This window comes from Vanellus vanellus, assembly GCF_965231255.1.
Source record: "Vanellus vanellus genome assembly, chromosome: 1".
In the NCBI taxonomy this organism is placed as follows: Eukaryota; Metazoa; Chordata; class Aves; order Charadriiformes; family Charadriidae; genus Vanellus; species Vanellus vanellus.
In genome coordinates this window covers 91517782-91538849 of record NC_138905.1, presented here as the reverse complement: position 1 = coordinate 91538849, position 21068 = coordinate 91517782, and the positions used below count along the sequence as shown (strand labels likewise).

At 46.7% G+C, this 21068-nt stretch overlaps 1 protein-coding gene across 1 annotated transcript; it reads left to right on the top strand.

The window, feature by feature from the left end:
* The first annotated feature begins 284 nt into the window (after window positions 1-284).
* On the top strand, window positions 285-21000 carry TMEM39A (transmembrane protein 39A). The gene is made up of 9 exons (XM_082489114.1): window positions 285-333; window positions 11909-12102; window positions 13669-13891; window positions 15319-15402; window positions 16856-16998; window positions 17459-17807; window positions 18628-18815; window positions 19335-19455; window positions 20015-21000. The coding sequence occupies exons 2-9, from the start codon at window positions 11990-11992 to the stop codon at window positions 20246-20248; spliced, it is 1455 nt and encodes a 484-aa protein (XP_082345240.1). The 5' UTR covers window positions 285-333; window positions 11909-11989; the 3' UTR covers window positions 20249-21000.
* The last annotated feature ends 68 nt before the right edge of the window (window positions 21001-21068 follow it).

Here is a 21068-nt window from a genome sequence, read left to right as displayed (position 1 = left end):
AGGGCCGCGCCGGGGCGCCGAGACCGGACCCGCCCGCCTGCCGCCTCCTCCTCCTCTTCCTTTCCTTTCCCTTCCCCGCAGGGCGGCCGCCCGCCCCTGCCCCTACCCCTGCCCCTGCCCCGCCGCGGGGCGCCGGTGGGCAGCGGCGAGGTGGGTCTGCCCGGCGGGAGGAGGGGCGCTCCGCGGAGCACCCGCCACCGCTGCAGCCTCGTCCCCCGCCGGCGGTCCGCGGGGGGCTGCGGGGGTCGGGGCTGGCCGCCGGGCCGCTGCCGTCGGAAGGAGACCCCGCTGCCGGCTGATGTCCGAGCCGCGCCGCCGCCCGCGCTTGGATGTGTGAGTACCGGCCCCCGGCCGCTCCCTCGGGGCTGCTCCGCTGCGGGAAAGCCCGAGCGACCGAAGAGGGGTGGCGGGAGCCGCCGGGCCGGGCGGGATCCCTGCCCCGGCGGTGAGGGACCGGGCGGCCGAGCTGCCTCCCGCCGGAGCCCCCGTGCGTGCGGGGCCGCCTCCCGCCACTGAAACTAAGTGTCTGTCTGTCTGTCTGTCTGTGTGCGGTGCGGAGGCTTTTGCTGGCGTTGTGTCGTCCTGCTGGTAAGTTAGGGCACCTGGTCCCGGGGCTTCTGGCTTTAGACATGTCCTGGCGTGTCTGGGTCAAAGCAGGAGGTCCGAGCACGTTGCTGAGATTGGGGCGCTCTGCGGCAGGAGGGCGGAGGGTTGAAGGCGAGGAGGTTGGCCTGGGGTCACCGGTGGGTTTGCTTTGGGCTTTTAAAACACTGTCCCTACTCGGTCAGTCCTGCAAAGGTGGTAGGAGAGGGCACCGTCCTGTGGAAGATGGAGAGCCGAGGCTCTCTAGGTTGAGGTAAATCTAACCTGCCATAAGGTACCATTTCCAGAATGGATGTGGGTGCACGTCTCCGTGGCTGTTCTTTTTTGTACTACTAAAAAAACCAGTGTGTCAGGCATCCTTCGTTGTGTAGGATAGCAGTTAGGCCGATGGTTTTCCTTGTTGCGTGAGGTAGCTCCTTCACTACTCCAGCATCATCTTGATGTGTGAACATGAAGCCGAAACAGAGGCAGCTTTGTTTGCAATGTACGATCGCTCTCGTGCATGCTTTTTCATCGTGAGTAACAGGCCCCTTGCATCGCTGGCATCTGTTGCAACTGCAAGTAAAGGAATGAAATGCCTGTATTCCAAAGCGGCGAGTTGTAAAGTTTTTGGAGACGAGGCATTCCTTCTGTAACCAAATCAGGTCTGTTAACTCGCTGTGATCAGAAGAAATTTTCTGGGAGAGGGATACGGTAGGATGGGGATGGGACTGGAATGTCTCAGCTTCAGGATGTCAAGAGCAGAGCAGGACCCCAGCCCTTTAACCCCTACTCTGCTCCTTTGCTCGCCTCCTCGCACTCCTGTTGCTGGAGTGCCTTTGTTTCTGGTGCTCGTTTCTCCTTCCAGCCGCTCCTCTGGAGCGACGGCTCTTTCAGCTGAAGCACTTGGTATCGTGATCGGATGATGGTCTGCAGGTAAAACCTGGGCCCGCTGGAGCCAGGTAACGTTGACCTCTCTGGGAATTGTACTGAAACTTCACCCACTCTTTGTCCCATATCTAACTGGAGGTTCTTCAGGTGTAGATGCAGCTGCTCCTTGTTTCTGTTCTTGAGCATCTTTGACCGGGGTTTTGCAGTGCAAAGCAGCACATAGGGTGGGAATGCTGTCCAGGTCTGGGTATCCACGCTACTGCTGATAGAGCTGTCTATATTGCCTCAACCTGAGCATTCAAAATCATTGATAATTTAGAAAAGGCAGGCCTTTTGTTTTTATTTTTCGCTTTTATTTTTTACAGTCAGAAGGACACTAAAATGGGGATAAAACATTTTGCTTCCTACTTTTGCAGAGTATGTTTCTAAGCTGCTTGTAAGACGATAAATTGTTTTAAAAACTTCTTGCAACGTACAGGTTAGCACCTTGCTGAATTACTGTTTTTACAGAGACACTAATGGCATCCTGTGGTAGCTAAGGAAATAAAGCTATTCTCATCTTAGTGGCCTGCCTATATTAGCAATATTTGTGCTAATGTAACATTGCCAATATAGTTATACTGTTATATGTTACTCAAAAGCAGACAGGCCTAATCACTTTTTTGTCTATGCTTTCTTCAGACACTGCTTTTTGGTCTAAAATTTTAGAGAGAGAATTGAATTATGTATTTACTATTTGAGGGGAAAAAACCTACACCTTTCTGCTGTTTTTGGAATTGAGCAGCAGCAAACACAAATCTTTCTCTGAAAGCATCTGTATTGCAAATTGACTTGCGCATCTCAAGTCTGGGTATCATAAAACTAACGTGTTTTTTTTCTTCTGCAGGCATCAAATCTGGATGTTTGACAATACAGCGAGAGTGTGTATGCTAGAAATTTTTGTTCAGGTGGCTTCCAGTTTCCATGAGTGTTCAGTTCAGAAGCCAATCAGGCCACTCAGCACGACTCTGTAGAGTTATAGCTCCTAAAGATGCATATCGTGCAAAACAACAAGATAGTACTGATTCTGAGACCATCACACTCCCCAGTCTCAGTGCTTTCTCTATACCTCTGTATCATGAAGTCCTGGAAAAACGTTTTCTTCTGGCAGTTACAAGCATGTGGTTCAGTTTTAGTTTATGGATGTGAAATTCTTGCGTTGGAGGGGTTGGATTCGTACACAGGATTTAAAGGAGATATTTTGTCCATACCAAGATGTATGTGGTTTTTAGCACTGGTGAAAATCAGTTAGAGATTTGGCTGAATTTGTTTAATATTAGAACGTTTGGTCTTAAAATTATTACTGATTTCCAACCATTCTTTTGTTTGTCCATTGTGAAATTTTACGTCCTGGCATGTTTAGGGACTGAGAAATACAGAAGAGGGTTCAGTTTAGCTTGCAGAATCTACTCAAATGCTTGGGATCTTTAGACTTTAGTATTACTTGACCTGTCTTACTTCACTGTGCTGTGTGATATTCTGTTATACATATTTTCCTTTTTGAGGCCCAATTTTTGTTCTCCTTGCAACTGGAGAACTGATACAGTTTGATGACAGTACTGCAGTGCTAGCTCATGCCCGAGAAACTGTAAAGAAGATATGAAATTATGACAGTCAACCTTCCTCTTCTTTCGGTGATCCCTCCCCTCTGCCATCCTCTTGATCTGCTCTCTGGCTGCGGAGTTTGGCCTGTCACGCTAATGGGTGCTGCCATGAAGTTAGCTCTCTCCTCTTCTTTGTTCACCTAATGGCAGCAGGTCTCTTGTGCTGATGGAAACTTTTATTCCATTTATTTCTAACTGTGCCACAATTAGATAAGCGGCACAGCTTTTAGCAGGTGGATTTTTAAAATCAGAGGTAAATCTCTAGTAGCTGTGTGACTTGGGCAAATCACTCATGAGCGATCGCAAACTCGCCTGAAAGATTTCCTGCCATTCTTCACGGGGTGTAGTCATTGGAAAGTCATTTCCAACCTTTTTTTTTTGACTTTTTGGGCTGAACGTGTTGCAAGCGGAAAACGAGACTTCTGGTGGGAAGTGAGTATTATGCAAGCTAGTCAGAAAAGCCATGCTAGCTAACGTGGTGCCGCAGCATCCATGTATGCTGGCAGGTTTGAAATGGTTGATTTAAAGCAAAATTGTCGGTAGCCATCTGTGGTCCAAAACTTACAAAGGAGCGTGTATGCAGATTCAGGCAGCTAAATTAGCCTTGGTGTAATCAGTTATACCAGAAATTAATGTATCCTATTGCATTTTCCCGATCTGCTAGAGTAGTGGCTCTGTAAATGGGTGTTAGAAGTTCTGAGCGCTGCCTACCAGAGTAATGGAAGTTGGAGACCCTTTGTGGGGAACTTGTATATTACCTGTACCTGTTATTTAAGAGGCAAGTAGAGGGGACTTGATGTATTCTCTTATGTTTATATATATATTAATGCAAATTTATGATTTATGCAAGTTACAATTTATTTAGAATTCGCTGTAATAATTTTGCTTTTGCACGGTGTCAGGGATATGCAAATTGTTGTCGCACTGATACTTTCCGATATGAATCCCAGTGTGATGACTTGGGGTAAGGCTCAAGGAAGTGTTTCTTCTTCGTGTTCTACTCCATGCCTTCAAACTCAGCTACAGATGGCAGATGCCTGCCTTATTTTTAGCTATGTGAGGACAAAATAGAAAAATCCTAGTGACTCCCTGTGATTTGTCATCATGGCTGATCTCCGTTAAATTAAACATAGGGATTGGCAGAGGAGCAAAAACAGTAGGAAAGCTGCTTCTGTTTGTTTTTAAAAAAGCTTGTCTAAAGCACTAAAATAATACTGTAAAAAATATTCACTGCTACGTACAGAGACCCCTGGGAGGAGAAATACTTGCCAAACAGTTTATCCTGCTTGGGATAAGGATATTGAGGTCTAAATCGGTAAAACAACTTCCCTAGAAGTCAGTTGGAGAGGAGAGATTAAAAAGCAAAAGAGTTCCTGGCTTGCAGTCCTGTACTCAGGCCGTTAGACCATGTGTATGTGTTCAGGGTTGGGAGGAGAATGCATATGTTGGTGACTTGCTTGGCTGAAAATTGGAAGATGGACTCTTAAAGCAAGAGCATCTTTTCTTCTTCTCCCCCACCCCTCCCACCCCCCCCCTCGTTAATGATCTGTTTTGTTGTGCATTTGCCCTGATAAGTTGGAAAAGAAAATCTCAGTGGCTATAGCCAAAATTCCCCTCCTTTCCCAGTCACTGTGTGTGGCACAGTGTAACAGAGGGTGATCAGTGGCTGTGTTTTAGCAGTGCCATGCCTGTGCTCAGTGTTTACTGAAGAGCTTTGGTGCAAGATGTACTTAGGAGTGCATGTTGATAAATTGTATTAAAGGCCAGCTTTGATAGCTTTGCCCATGTTGTGTCTGCTAATACATTCTCCTTGTGGTTTAGCATTACTTCCCAACCAGTGTCCCCTTCTAAACTGAACTCTTGTTTCTATCAGTAACAGGCAGGTGGAGATGGAGCTTAAAACTTTTGTGTTGTTACATACTCAAATCCCGTTTTGGATCTGAAGCTGAAAGTCTCCCAAGCTTTCAGATGACAGTGCAGGTTGTCTATGAGAACCGTACATCTAGCTCAGTGATTCCCACCAGCTCTGTAGTTTGAGCCTCTCGCTCTGGATGAGGCTGGACTTGCTGTCTGTCCCTTTCCCCACACGATTTAAAAGCATGGGAACCGTAGGACCAAAATAGACCATAACCCAACTGGTCAGGCCTGCATTTCCCTCTGCTGCTGGAAAAGCTCAACTTTGCAATTCTGTCTTGTTCTCACACCAGAACAAGCCAATCCTTTCTTTATTCCCAGATCCAGAATTTGGCTGCGAGTGTCGCTCTTTGCATCAGAAGAAGCCAAAGAAAATGTTATTGTCATGCTAACTGTGCGATACTGTTGTCTTGGTGAGGAGTGTGTTATCAGCCACTTGTAGCTGCTGAGCCCTGAGGATCTTGTGCTGTGCGTTTGGCTTTTTTTTTTTTTTCACGTTTTTTGGAACATAATTTCACTTGTCTTCATTCATAAAGATTATTATAGTCATTCATTAAAGTCTTACTGAGCTGTTTGCTTTGACCTCCTGCAGCAGTTAGTTGCACAAGGTAATTATATGGTTATGAGGTATTATTGTATTACTCCAGGAATCACGGCTTTGTTTTTGTACTCGCCAGGGGTTCATTAAGAGCGCTTAGAGTGTGTATCTTTCCTCCAATTCACAAAGACTTGAACTCATCTGTATTCTGAAGAGGACCGTATCGCCTGCATACCTCTGGAAATCTCTTCCTCACACCCCCTGAAGTAAGGTCTTTGAGGGGATTTTTAAGGAATGTGTAGGATTTGGGTTGGAAATCCCTCTCCATTTTTTAAAAATTGTTTTTGCAATCTCTTGGATAATTTTCTTGGTCTGGAGTATTAAGAACTTCAATCTATGTCCCACCTGTAAAAAGGACGTCTGCAAAATGAGCTGAACTGAGCTTTACTGCACTTTAACCTGGAGAGGCTTTTCCTGGAAGGCTTTTCTTTCCTGCTCCCATTTTCGTTGGTGGGTATTTGAAGTACCGTGGCAGCTACAAACGGCAAGCGCTGCCTTCGCCTTGTCTTTAGCTAGAACTCGTATTTTCTCCACTTACCCGTCTGCTTAGCTGTAGCCTGCCTTGCTGAAGATGCCTGAAATGAGTCATATAGTATATATGCCGTTTGTGAATTCTTGCCTTTTTCTTGCTACTTTGACCCTTTGGTTTTGGCACGTGGGTAGAGGACTGATAGATAGAGCCTCTTCAGCCAGAGTTGTGCCGTATCAGAAAAGCCTACGCTGACTTGGTCTTTCTGGGTTGGTTTTGTTATTACAGAGGAGGTTCTTGGTTCTTAGTCACTGAGCAAAAATCAGTCTTGCTGGTGCATCACCTGGTGGTGGTGATTCACCGCCCAGCTCTCATCCTTTTTACCCGACCCTGGGGTTGTGCTTCAGGGGAGGGTCTCTGACTCTCTCCGTACTGAATCTCAATCCGTCGCTCCGTACAGCGTGAGGACTTGGAAGATGTGCTGACTTAGGAGACCTCCCTTCTAACCGGTTTTGCCTCCCAGCCCAGGGCTGGGGCTGAGCTCTGGGCCAGGTGGTGGGTGTGTGCCTTCGGAGCCAGCCTGAGTTGAAAGGTTGTGTTGACTTAGCGCTGGGGGAGCTCTGCGCAAGCCAAATATTTAGCTTTCCATCTGATAACCTGTTGGTTGTTTCCACCCTCGCAACAACCAAATGCTTTTTCATTCCCAAACCAAGTTAGGGCTTCCACAGAAGTTTTTTGTAGCTCCTCGGCTTTCAGTGTGGCAGATGTGAGGGCGCTGACAAGGTGGTCTCGTGACAGAGGCACGGGTGCAGCCATCACCCTTCCTAGGCTCTCTTCTCAATATTTTTTTTTTTAAATTTCTTTTGTTTTGGCATTGCGTTGGGTGAATCAGGTACCAGCTTGGTGTCTCAATTTTTCCATCTGTCAAAATGTTTTTGTTTAAATAAATAAATAAAAGGCTGACATAAAAGGAAGTAAAATAAGCCATAGTAACTAGGACTCACAGCGGTTGAAAAGAAAACTTGACTATAAGGTGAATTCGCTGATAATTTGCAAAGACATGAGGATTGCTGGGCAAATGCAAGTTTGGGATTAGGTTGACCAGCTACAGTGACTTGAAGTGAGGACATTAGTAACCAAGAGACCTTTTTACATTGCTTGTATCAATTTCAGAGAATGATGGGGGAGGGAGGGAGGAAGAGGAAAAAGAGCTGTTTGTCTGCCAGCTGAAAGTCAAGACTGTTACAGTATACATTGAATCCCAAAGGTTAGAGAATCCTACACTATTTTACTCCTCCCATCCTTCCAGAAACGGTTTCACCAGGGGCTAGTAACTGTCCTTTGCAGCCTTCCAAACAAGGTTTTATAAATAAGCCACTGTCTGGGACACAGTGAGTTGTTGTCACCTGTGGGGTGACAACAGAAGCTGTGCAGCGGCAGCCCTGGGGCCAGAGCCTTTCACTCAGGCCAGGGATAACTGTCCAGGTCTTAAATGGTCCCTTGCCTTTATGGTCTGGGAGCTCGTGCCTTGGAGCTTATCCAGACGGTCCAATTCCAGGATATGTGTTCCTTTTTGAAGGAAAATGGCCTAGAAGCCAGTGCTCCTGACAGCAGGGGGACAGGTGGCTGCTGCAGTGAGGGAAAGAGTTGGCAGATACCTGGATGCAGGAGAGCTGTGGAGGTGGGTGGTGATGCTTGCCGTGGCACCACTGCTTCCACGCTCCTTGGCTTGTACTTTCCCTGCACCGTTCCCAGTTCCTTTATCCTTTTGTGCCTCACTTGATGCTAGCTATGGTTCAGGGTATTACCGCTGGCACCCGGAGGGGCTTGAAATGTCGATGGTGTTTTGTCAGTGCTGGTAGTTCCTTGTGCTTTGTGTCGGCTCTCTGCAGCCGTGTGGCAGGGGTGGCCTGCTGCGCCTCCCTGCGAGGGAGCACTGCACGGGTGGCAGGTGTGTTTCCATGCCTGCGTAGCCATAAAGGACAGGCACCCCAAATAGAAAGCCTTCTGTGTTGCTGAGGAGGAGGAGGTGGCGGCAGGCAGAGCTCCCTCACTAACGGCTGCAGAGGCAGCAATGTTGCTTCACCCCAAGATGTTATGTGCTTACTCGGCAGGAGGAAAGCTGCTTTGATCAAGCTGGAGAGTTGCAACAAGAGACCTGTGGTCTTCTCAGGCCACGTTGCTGCAAGTGAGGATGGCCACATTTCCCTTTCTGCTCTTGAGAGTATCTGGTTGTAGGACGTGTGGAGCCAAGGAGAGCCTCTTGAATGTTTTCCAGGCTCTGAGAGTTCTCATGCCTTGGTGCAGTGAGCTTCCCGAGAGGATTGGAGGCTCAGAGTTTTCTCCAATTAAAAAATGTTAACATCATCAAAATAACTGGCTGAGCATTGTAGCGTTTCCAGCAAAGAGATGGGGAACCAGGCAGACTTTCATTCTGATGAGTCACTGACTCTCCTGATTTGCCTCTTGTAGGAGCTGTTTGGGCAGCTGCTGATGCAGGAACATGCTTCTGAGTGGTGGTCCCTGGGGAGCAGGACAGGGCTTAATGCTGCTTCACCTCTGAACTGGTGGATAGTTCTTCTGCCTAGCTCTTCATCAGTAAAGCCTTGCTTACAGCTGTGGCTCTTGCCTGCCTTGATCCTGCCTCATCAGGATAGCTGGGGAGCTGATGGGGAGGGGGGGTGTTGGTGCAGAGAAGCAAAATGCTCAACTGCTTTCTGTAGTCCGAAAAGCATGAATTGGAAATCGGAGGGTGTGACGCCTTACGTTCCTGGATCTTCTTATAACCATGTCACAGCTGCAGGTTTTGTCTCTGTCCCAAAGAAAGACCGTGGTCCCTCTGTAGGACCCAAGACCTGTCCATACCCATGTCCTTCCCTGTGCGCAGACAGGACCACTGTACACTGTTCTGTAACTGATCTCCAGGTCCTCCTTCTGGGTTTTTATGATGCCCACATCTGCCTGAGAGAGGACATCTTAGAAGCTAGGCAGTTTCTGTTCTGGGGATGTTGAGGATGAAGGGGCTACAACTATGTGACTTATTTTTGAGGGTAATTATCAGTGAACTGGGAAGAACAATGTGGAATCACGTTAATGGACTTAAGAGTCTTGTCAGGAAAAGCTTTTATCTTCCATTACTCACTTTTTGTGCCTGAGACTCTATACAAAATAAGATCACTGGTGGAGTGGGGACTGCGCAGAGAAGGGAGCCTGGTAGACTCCCAGCTCTCTCTGCGGGCTCTTTATTAATACTTACTATGATTTGGATGCACACAGGAATCTTATCTGTTGGAGTAAGGGTCATGGACACTTTTTTTTCCTTGTTAGCATATTTTTTTCACAGTAGAATCGTGCCTTTGTTTATTAATTGAAGACTATAAAAAGGCTTTTTCCCATGTCTCTCTCCTCAAAAAGGAGGGCTGTTGATTGGTTCAAGGCCAAAAAAAGCAGACTTAGAGTCAAATCTCACTGCTTTGTTTAACTTTATCTAGGGAGCTTCAGTTATGTGTGGCTAGTTTTACAAAACAAAAGCAAACAAAAAAGGAATGGTTATTAGGCAGATTTTGCTCTAACAGACACCTACCTAATTTGATCAGACTCCAGTGAAGTAAAGCTATTTAAAGCGGGGCTTGAGGAACTGACCAGTCTGTATGTTCATGGATCACTGTGAAAGAGCTTATTCAAGTGCATTTAAAGTATGGTGTACTGATGTTAAGGAGGGCTCCTTTCCACAGGCATTTCTTTCTTACTGGTAGAAACCTCCATTTTACTGATTTGCAAAACCAGAGGGTGGAAGTGCGATTACTTAGTGTCCAAGTGTCTATATTGGTGAGCATGTGAAGCATACTAATGGGATAATACTAATGAGAGCTGTTAAATTATTTACATGAATTACTGAATGTGGCGTAAAATATCTTCCACTGTTAATACCACTAATTAGACCACCAACGTATTGCATTCATAAATAATCTGTAGGTTGAATCAGACCATTTGTTTTAGCTTCCACAGTCCCTGTAATAGTTTAATTTGGCTTAAAATGGCTTTCAAAGTTGCTCGGTTTAGGGGTTTTTCTCTTTTTTTTTTTTTTTTTTTTCTTCACCTTAGCTGCTCATGTAAAGTGTCCAGATGCCCTAAGTGAATTCTTCATTGTTTGTTGCTGTCCCTGCTCATCTTGTGCATGTAGGAGAATTGTCTTCTGTTTATATTTAATTTCTGAAATACAAATATTCCCAAATAAAACTCTAGAACATCCTAGAGAAGATTCTCTGAAAGCTTTAGAGTCCTAACTAGAAAGGTAAGGAAGGCTTCAGTTCTCTGTTCTGTTGTCATTGGAATTATATGAGAGTTTTGAAGTCTGCCAATGCCAAAACGCATCCTTTTCCTCCAAATCCAAATTGTCCAATGTTTGCTCTCTTTTCATGCAATTTCACAACTCTTTTTTTTTTTTTTTTTTTTTTTTTTTCCTCTGGGATCTTTGGTTTACCTTTTTTTGGGTTTGTTTTTGCAGGTGACCTTGTTTTTGCAAGTGACATACCTTCAAGGGTGTGTCTTTTGAAACATCTTATTTGATTTTTGTTGAAATTTTGAGAGTTGATCGTTGGAGTAGAGATGAAGCATGGGAAATTTTAATACAAATGACAATTCTTTGAGGGAGTTTTTTAGAATAGTTCTCCTGCATGCTGTATTCATGGTGACAGTGGTGTGACTCATTGAGCAAACTTCCTGGCATTTCTGCCAGCTGTGATTTCTCAGGATTTTAAAGGAGGTGATAACTGAATTATAAATAGACAATAGGTTCCATCTGTAAATTTCAAAGCTAGATCCAGAGTTTTCCAGAAGGTGGGAGTGCATTTTTGGACTCTGGATTGGTTCTGGCTATGATATTTTGCCAAAAGGGCAGACAATTAGTCTAGACATGCAAACACACCAGTGTCCTTGTAGTGAAATGCTTACTTAGTGTCTTGATTCTTTACAACACACTGGAATGACTTGGAATGACTTCCAGATTTGCACTCCAGTTCAGCCCATCACTCTTATGTCTGCTAGCCATCAGAAACTTACTTGACTGCCCAAATCCTTGCAGTGTCATGTGGGAGACCAGTGAAATAAAAATAAAGAAATATTTACAGGCTTACTTTAAAATTATTTTTAATGACTTTTGGGATATGTGATTGCCTAGCCATGCATTTGAAGGATGTGTATATGTGTGTGTTTTGCTGCACTACTCTGCTAGCTAGAACCACTTTTAAATGGATGTCCTACCATCATGTCAGTCAGGCTTTCTTAGCACAGAAGAGAGCTGAACCATACAATTAAATTCACAGAGACCAATTAAGGCTGGCTGTTCTGAGCTCTGGCGGGGGTGGGGGAGGTGGTCCAGCCTCAGACCCCATCAAGTGATGTACTGGGTGGTTAAAAAGACTTGTGAAGCTCTAGTAGCTCCTTGCACCAGAACAGGGAGAGGGCTTTTCCCAGGCTTGCTTTTGAAACCAGCCACGCAGTTGTGTGGTCTCCAGCACTGGAGATGTTCGGTGGCTTGTTCCAGCCAACAGGAAGTGCTTGTAGTCGCTGATGGCTAATTTAAGCAGCTGCTTTTTAAAGACACAGCATCAGTGGTGCCTGTTCTGTGTATGCAAGCGGATGCTGATCTGGTGCTGTTGAAATGGCACAGTGTTTTAGGATGGTGACGGGTGTCTCACAGGGCTCTGCATGTATGAGAGTGTCTTCCTTTTGCATGAACTCAGCTGGCTGGGGTGCGAACTAGGTGACCAGCAGTTTGCAGCTTAAGTGATGTTTCTACCTCCTTTGCAGACCTGGGAAGGCTTCGGGATCGTTGTCTGGGTCTCAGGGCACAGCCTGCCAGAGGCACTGGAAGTGGATTGGTTCCTGGTCATGCCCGGTGGAAGGAGGGGACCCAGCCGGCAGCAGCTAAGCCGTACAGCTTTGCCTTCTCTCCAGACATTGGTTGGCGGGAGCTGCGGAAACGGTACCGGTTTGAGAAACAGGTGAGGAAAAAGGTAGGGTTGTTGAGAACACCGGTGGCTAGGGTAGCACTAAAAGCTAGGAGCCTTGATCCACTCTGAACTCTGTGCAGGAGTGTGGCTTCGTGGTTAAAGCAAGGAACTGGGAGATGGGAACCTCAAGCCCTCTACTGTGCCATTAGGAGATGGCCCATCCAAGAGGGAACGTGCCCTGCGTGACAAATCTCTTCCAGCTCGTCTTCTCAGCTCTGCTGTGGCACACGCTTCCCTGTGCGTCCCCTCTCTTGACTTCATGCATTAAAATCAGCCTTGTGGGGAGGATTGTGGAAGTGGTTTCTGCCACCCATCACCACTCACCGTGGTCGCAATGGCCAGGGGTGGAAATCCCACAGTACTCAGTCTTTCTTTGTTTCCTTTCTTTCCTTTTGTGTGTAGATTATGAGTCCTCGTCTCTCTCACTTGCCTGCGATACCACAGGGAGTTAGTGTGACATATCAGAGCTCAGCTGTGAGCCCCCCTCCTATGTGATAGAAAGGCAGGGCAGGAGGATGCCTGTATTCTGTTCTAGCCCTGCTGGCTGCAGATGAAACTAATTCTTACAGTTGGCAAAGCTCATCTCCATTTTCTGGGGAAGTTGGGGGCTGAAAAAGGAACACACAGTGACATTTAGATCTCCACATTTGGCCCAGAGACTTAAAAGGGCCCAGTGTTACTTCCTTCCATGCTGAAGTTATCAGACTAGAGAAACTATCTGCTGCATGTTGAGGCCCTGAGCTGCTTGGTATAGATTCATCCTTACAGAGTAGAGATCCAGGCCATTTAGCTTTGGCCTTTAAAGACTTCTCTGGCTGGGACAGATGGATGGATGGCAGTCTTGGATTCTTAAAGAACAAGTGACTGCATGAAGACCGTGCAGTCAGCGCCTCAAGGTCCTGGGGGAGCATCGCTTATCCTGGTTTCAGTCAGACGCAGCATAGTTTATGTCTGAACTTCCTCTGTCAGTTTAGTCTGCCAGAGCTTTTAGTTGTCCGAGCCTCCTCTGAAGGCTAGGAAAGAGGGAAATGTGAGAACAGTTGAGAGGTCAGCCTCTTGGAAGCAGCTGCTCATCCGTTCCATTTTAGTTACCCTCTTTTCAAGAGAGGAGCTGTCAGCAGAAAGATGATGGGCACTGCAATACTGGAGAAGGAGGCTAGGTGCTACTGTAATGTCCTAGGGATGGGTGGAAGGAGCTAACATTAAGCACTTGGTCTGGCAGAGAGTCCAAAATGATTTTTGCTTGAAGTTGTTTCCTCACTCTGTACCTCTGTTACTCCATCTACACGTTAACTGAAATATTGTTGGGCATGTCATAGCACCTCTGGCAGACCAATCTGTTGTCTAGAGAAAATGCTGGATAAGGGTTTTGTCTGAGCTAAGAAGAAGATGAAGCTCACCACCAGTCTTGCGCCAGAAGTATGAATGCAAGACTTCTGCCATCTCTCCTCTAGCAATGCTCGGTGCCAAATTCATGACCCCAAGCACTGCCTGTCATGGGAAGTGGTAGAGATGATGTAGAATGTTTATCAAGTGAGTGATATATGTTTGCTTCAGGAATGGTAGTGCCATCAGCCTCTCTGCGCCTCCGATCACAGCGCTGATTACTCCAGAGCCTGTACGTCACTGCCGGATCCCTGAACTACCATTGGATGGAAGCCTTCTCTTTGAATTCCTGTTCTTCATCTACCTACTGGTAGCCCTCTTCATTCAGTACATCAACATCTACAAGACTGTCTGGTGGTACCCATACAATCACCCTGCTTCCTGCACCTCACTGGTGAGTTCCCCAGCAAATGCCATCACTCGTCCTTTTTCATTACACAGCTTCTTTTCATGCTTCTTCAGTCCAGGAGTCACCAAACATTTGACATTAAGTGGGTGAAGGGGAGTTCACATGCACCCCCATCAGTCAGGGCCATGTCATCCCCCATTTTACAGGGGAGAAAATACATGGAAGGTGAAAGGGAGGTGTCAGCAGGACTCCTTCAGTGGAAATTTCTTGCAGATACTTGCGTGGACTAGCTAGCCCCCAGGGTTTGGAGTGGAGCTGAGACTCCGGGAGTCTGCTCTCTCCTGCTGTGGGTGCCCCTTCCCAGTGGAAACAACAGACCCTGAGAGAAGGGAGATGATGCAAGTTTTCATTAGGATCTCACAGCAGGTCAGCAGCGGAGGTGTTGGAGAGGGGCTCAGATCCTCAGCTTATGTGGACCTCCCAGTCTCCTCAGTTTCAGTCTTCTTCCTGTCCCAGTAAGCTGCACAACCTGGCAGTGACCTGTACCTGAGTCAGCAAACCTTATCTGAATGAAGCTAGCCACCGAAGTGCTCCTTCAGTTTATGTTGTCTCCTTGGTGCTTGGAAGAGTGAGGTGGTGCCTTAGTTAACTATACCAACAGGTGGTGCTGGTGTTCCGATTATCCAGCTATTAGTTTCAAGTTCACCTGTGTGATGCTGGACACGGCTTGCTTTGAAGAAAAAGCAATTCTCTTTTGGGCTCCCTATCCGAAGGGAGTTAATGGTCATTTGTTTGTTCCCATCATAAGTCAAGCATTCTTTTTTTACCCAAAATGTCCTTAAGTCCCAAACAGCAGTATTCAGAGTCTTCTAACTGTTCTAGCCAGAACACATTTGACAGCTTTGCTAAAAAATCGTAAGGAGTCCAAGAGCTGTGTCTAAATTGATGCAGCCAGAGCCAACATTAAACTTCTGATACAGATCTATGGCCCATGAAGATGACATTTCTCAGATCAACTTGATTATCAGGGAGCACTGTTCACTACAGACCATTTCTGAGACGAAGAGCTAAAGTGAGCTGGTGTGCTCATTCTGTACTCCATTTCAGTTGCCCTTGCCCTGGTTGCTCAGTGGCTTTTCCTGGGAGAACTTTCAAGCTGTTCTCCATAGTAGGATCCTGGTCCTAGATGTCCCTTTGACCCCCAAAATGCCTGCCTGAAGTATGAGTTTGTTCTGTTTTCAGTGGAAATCTCTCCATGGGAAGGAACCTCCATGTGGGGAAGATCTTGCTTCTGGAGATGTTCCTGTGTTAATGATGTTTATCCCTTTTCCCTCATCCCTAATAGAGAGATTTAGGGAATGCTTACACGAGCTCCTAGTGTACTCACAGCAGCCAGCTTTCCAGTCCCACCCCAGCTGGGTGGTTTCAGAGTCCCTTCCCCTGGTGAAGACTCTTTCTCTTTCCTCCTTCAGAATTTTCACCTCATTGACTACCACCTGGCGGCATTCATCACAGTGATGCTGGCGCGGAGGCTGGTGTGGGCCCTCATCTCTGAGGTAATGTCCCCACTGTTCCCTCACCTGTCTGTAGTACTGATTGCAGAGCGTGACTACCCATGGTCTAAGAAAATTCTGTGAGTTTGATGGCTGGAGGGTTTCTTCCCCCAGAACAAGTCTGGGTGTGAAGGACTAAGATTTTGGGGATGCCCTTCTGCCTTGGAGCTTTTCTCCTTGAGCACGTTCATTGTCCTGCAGTACTGGGCAGCTCTGTTGTCTTTGCAGCTATAAGGAGATGAAATGGTCCCTCTTGCTTCTTTATCCCTGCAGGTGCAATACTGTACCTCACTATCTCATGCCAGCAAAGTGGCTGAGAGAATTGGAAGAAGGATGAATAGTGATGTTAGCCAAGACTGGAAGAATGAACAGGAGATTAGAAGGGAAAGGTCAGAAGGAGGACGTCCGAGTACACTAAAATGAAATAGGAATAGCTGGCAGAACTGCTTTTCCAGTCCTGGTTACTCAGTAACTCTGAGGGTCTGGTCGTGTCAGTTCAGATTTTGAGACCCTCTCTGTGTGAGCAGAACCAGGCCGAATACATGTTTGAGAAAGGTCATTTTGAGGAAAATGGAAGTTCTTTCCACTGAAATCATTAATACAACTCCAGACTAAGCAACTAAGCAATAAGGTTAAAAATAAATAAGTAAAATAAAAGAACTCTTATGTCCTGTTGAATAGGTGAACAGAGAAGATGGGATCTCAGAAGTTCTCTTTTCATCTCTGATTCCTGCCATTTTCATTTATGTTCCCATCCTCCGTAAAACCTCCCATAGAGTGAAATTTCTGCATTGAAACCTTCCATGCAAGTTCTTGCGCATCCCATCTATTGGCTCTAATCCCTAAGAATCTTTTCATAGTTCAATTTGCCTTCTCCCATTTGGAGATAGGAACAAGCTTTTTTGCTGTCCTTTTGAAGGTGGTGCCTCCTCACTAAACTGCAGCCTGTACAACCAGTAGGAATGACAATCTAGTGGGAGTCTAGTTTTGAGATTACCAAGGTGCACCATCTTTTCTTCCCTCGGCTGAAAACTGTGACAGTTCTACAGGAAAATTAATGCTGAGACCTGATCCTTCTAAAGGAAAGAGCAAGAGGAAATGTGTTTCAGGCTGTCCTGGACTATCTTCAGAGCACTAAGGAACTTTAGCAGAAATATTTTCTACTTTGTAGCTCTGATTTATTTATTTATTTTTTTTTAAGTGCCCTATTTCAGTAATGCCTACAACTTGTGCTTATTTGAATCTTTTGGATTCTACCAAACGTGAATAAAATCAAAGCAGTTCACATTTGTAAGAGGGAGTCAATCTCCTACTTCTGGGAGGAAGAGGACAGCCATCCCTCTTACAGTGCCTCCTGGCACCCTTCTCCCTGCTCCTCTTCTAGACGCACCCCACCTTTGCTCCTGCTCTAGCACAAGTGTTACAGGGTGGTTGACTGTTTCTTCTCCGTTTGCAGGCCTCTCAGGTGGGTGCGACATCAGTGATTCACTACATGGTGCGCCTGGTGCTGCTCACCCTCTGTGGATGGGTGCTCTGCTGGACTTTGGTCAACCTCTTCCGTAGCCATTCTGTTCTCAACCTTCTCTTCCTGGGCTACCCGTGAGTGACACCACCTTGTACCTTCAGGGTAGGGGGACCATAGCCACTTGGGGGTGGCATGAGCCACCATGGGAAGCAGAGCTGTTGGCTGTAATCTGCCTCCTCAACTTATGGGTAAAGGGGAAGTAGGAATGGCTGGGGGATGATGCAAGGAGGTGGTGCTGAGCTGATGATGCAAATTGCCTCAGTATGCTGTTTGCACGAGGGGCCTTTACTGCGACTGGAGACTGAACCATTTGGATTACTGGTTCCACAAATGGGATTTAAAGAAGCCTCTCTGCACAGTTGTTGAAGCTACAGCCTCTAGCCTTTCGTGGAGAAGAATTGGCCACTAGCTTCTGGAGCGAGGGTTCCTATGTGGTGTCCTTCTCATAAGGGCCAACAGCTTTTGGGAAGGTGGCTTCTGCTTCACGTTGAGATAGCCATCATTTCAGCCCTCTTTTTCTTTCTTTCCCTGCAGGTTTGGTGTCTACGTTCCTCTGTGCTGCTTCCACCAGGACAGCAGAGCACAGCCTCTACCTGCAGACTGTGGTTACTTGGTACAGGACCAGATGGTGGATGATGGGTCTTCAGCTGTCAGCAGCCTGGTCAAACCCAAAGATTTCCTCTCGCTTCTGTGGGAATCCCTGAGAGAACAGTTCAATAATCCTACATCTATCCCCACCCACAGCTGCCCCCTCTCCCCAGATCTCATCCGCAATGAGGTGGAGTGCCTAAAAGCAGATTTCAACCGCAGGATCAAGGAAGTTCTCTTCAACTCTCTCTTCAGTGCCTACTATGTGGCATTCCTGCCACTATGTTTTGTGAAGGTAGCTATTATCTGGCTCCCTCTGTGCCCCTGCCCGCCGTCTCCTTCTGAATGTTGTGTGAATTGCTGCCAGGCCAGATTCCTGGTTAATTCCCCTTTTCTCTGTCTCCCCTTTGGCAGCCCGGATAGCGGAGCATGGCTGCATCCGGAGTGCACTAGTACTGCTCCTGGTTGGCGGATAGGTATTGCCATAAATGTGATGCACCTCTAGTCCCATCACCCCACTTACTAACTCCCCTTCTCCCACCCCCTGTCCTAGGCAGATGGATAGCTGTGTTCTTCCTAGAAAAGGGAACCTGTTGTTACCTGTCTCAGATCCAACGTCCTGGGTTTCAAATGCTTGGATCAGAGGCTTTGGTGTTCAGCCTGTTGGAAAACAGAGCCAACTAGGATGCTTGGCAAGCTAAATCCAAGAACCTCTTGTCAGTGTGGGGGTTGTATTTTTTAAGCTGTCTTTTTTCTAACTTGAACAAGCTCCAGTTGGTGTAGTGAAATGGGCAGGGCTTCACAATCCATGTAGCAGTTTTGGTGCAATTGGTGCTCCTGGGGCAGTTCTGTGGCCAGCAAAACCCCTTGTTATTTGCTGCTGGAGAAGGAGATGCACCAGCTGCAGCATCATCCCCCTACCCCTTCTCCTTCAGGTCAAGGAGAAGGGAATCTTGAGTGTCTCCTAAGCTGTAACCCTCTGAAATCACTGGTCGAAAAGCGCATGCCTGTAACGTGTGGTGTGGGTTCGCTGGATACACATGCAGTATGTCCCTTGTCATTCCCTCCTCTGCTTTGTGACAGCGGTGCCAAGTTCTTGCCTGGTCTCTTTGCAGAGCACCCAGTACTACGACATGCGCTGGTCCTGTGAGCATCTCATCATGGTGTGGATCAATGCCTTTGTCATGCTCACCACTCAACTGCTGCCTCCCAAGTACTGTGACCTGCTCCACAGATCAGCTGCCCACCTTGGCAAGTGGCAGAAACTAGAACACGGTTCCTACAGCAATGCTCCACAGCATATGTGAGTGTGGGGATGAGGAGGGGTTGGCATGCCCAGCAAGGGGCTGAGAAGACATTCTAGTAGATGAGCAAGTATCGGTAACGTTTATTTACCGAGGAAGCTTCCCCAATTCACCATAGCGCCAGGGGTCACAGGTGCAGCTCTGCTGGTTTTTCTGTTCCCTAGAAATAGAAACATCTGCTCTAGAGAGCTGTGAGCTCCTGTGGTCACCGCTGGTTCCTTCCCAGAAACAAATGCTGAGGTCTTCTCAGCTGCTGGAGTAGCTTATGCAGGGGAAAGGGGCGGCCCCCTCCAATGCAGGGAGCTAGGCTGTTGCACTGTGAGCCATTTGTTCACATTACTCAGTTGGAGTCCATCTGGTGGGCTTGTGATCACCTCTCTGTGCTCTTCCAGTGGGAGCTAGGATATGTCCTTGTGGCAGAGGCTTTGGTGTTTTTCAAGATGCAGTCCATTCCTGTGAACCAGTGTTCAGGGAGTTGGGAGCACATATGCTCATGCTCTGGAATTCTTTCCCCACAGCTGGTCAGAAAACACAATATGGCCACAAGGAGTTCTGGTGCGACGTAGCCGATGCCTGTATAAAGCAGTTGGGCCTTACAACGTAGCAGTGCCTTCAGATGTGTCCCATGCCCGCTTTTATGCAAGTATTTCTTCTCTTACTTGACACGTTATGGTTGTGGGAGGGAGGAGAGGCTCAAACCTAGCAGCAGCAGAGCAGATTGTGCAGAACAGGGTTCAGTGCTGTGCAACAGCCTGTTGCTGCTAAATAAAATACCTGTTCTCAGCAGAGGGGCTTTCCCGTTGCAGTACTACAGTGATGTCTGGGCAAGAAGGAAGTCACGGCTGCCTTGTCAGTGCTTTTCCATCATGGTGACACAGCTCTCCCATCAGGCAGTGGCATATTCTTAAGAGGGTTCTAGTTAACATCTTCCAGGGAAACAGGGAAGTATGTCAGCTGGACAATAGGTTATCTCACTCGTCCTCCCCTTCTCGAGTAAAGTGATGTTTCTCCACACTTTGTTTTTCATGCTGCTTTCCCTAAGTAGCAGCTAACGGTGGCTGAAGTACAAATATTTTGCAAGCCCAGCACAGTAGTTGCTAGCTCAGTGGTACCCAACAGCATTGTGCACATTCCCCCTCCTCACTTTAACACTGCAACAAATTATAGAAATCTGTCCTTTTTAACTGTTTCCCTGCAGTTCCTTTTTCACCGTCCATTACGGCTGCTCAACCTGCTGATCCTCATCGAAGGCAGTGTGGTCTGCTACCAGCTCTACTCACTGCTGCGCTCAGAGAAGTGGAACCACACCCTCTCCATGGCCCTGATCCTTTTCTGCAATTATTATGTCTTATTTAAGCTCCTCCGGGACCGGATAGTATTAGGCAGGGCATACTCCTACCCACTTAACAACTATGGACTGAAGGCACACTAGGCCGGCCAAACGTGTACCCCTTCTCTTTCCCTTCCCACAGGGCAGGGAGGGAACCTCAGAAAAAAATATTTTCGTACAGTTCTATTTTTTTCTTGCGGCGTTTATAAATATTTAAAATATTTTATATTTTGTATACTATTGTTTTTGTGGGGTGGGAAGGGAACCAGTGGCAATTAAATGTCGCTTTATAAACAAGGTGTTATTTTATATATATAAAAAAAAATCAGTGTGTATATACCGTATATCTATACCCATACATATATCTATGTGAAGCAACAGGATTGTGTGTGTGGTCACTGTGTCTGCTTTGCTCACACAACTGCCTTGCTATTGCGCATACTGTGGGGCTAGAACTGCTGTAGAACTTGGATAAGCTAACAGCCAGAGGAAGAAAGGAAACACAGGGGCTTTTCACCAGTATGGGTAAAGTTTATCTTAGTAACCTCAGTACCAGGAAAGTCTTGCATTGGAAATGTGCACCGATGTGATACCAGTACAGGAGGAGGCAGGATGTGGAAAGACAAAGTTATTGTCAGTCAGTAAAAGTTCTTGGTTCCTTCTTCTTCCCACTGTTAGCAGGATGTAAGTATTATTTTTAAAAAATAACAAACTCTTTAGCTCCTATCTCTTCTAGCAACTTGAGGTCCCTCACTCTGCCCAGAGAATGAACTAAATATTGAAATTATCATTTTAGGATAGTGTATCCTTTAGGAAGGGGTTTGAAATAAATAGGTTCATCTAGCAGGATAGTAATTGAAAATTTTAAACATCCATCTCTAATCCCTTGAGTAATATCAGTAAATTAGGGAATATGCAGCCA

Bases quoted from the DNA above. Each gene is read 5' to 3' on its own strand.
- TMEM39A (XM_082489114.1), top strand. From the start codon at position 11,990: ATGCCCGGTGGAAGGAGGGGACCCAGCCGGCAGCAGCTAAGCCGTACA. The intron at 12,103-13,668 runs GTGAGGAAAAAG...TGTTTGCTTCAG, and splicing joins GGTACCGGTTTGAGAAACAG to GAATGGTAGTGCCATCAGCC. The intron at 19,456-20,014 runs GCAAGTATTTCT...GTTTCCCTGCAG, and splicing joins TGTCCCATGCCCGCTTTTAT to TTCCTTTTTCACCGTCCATT.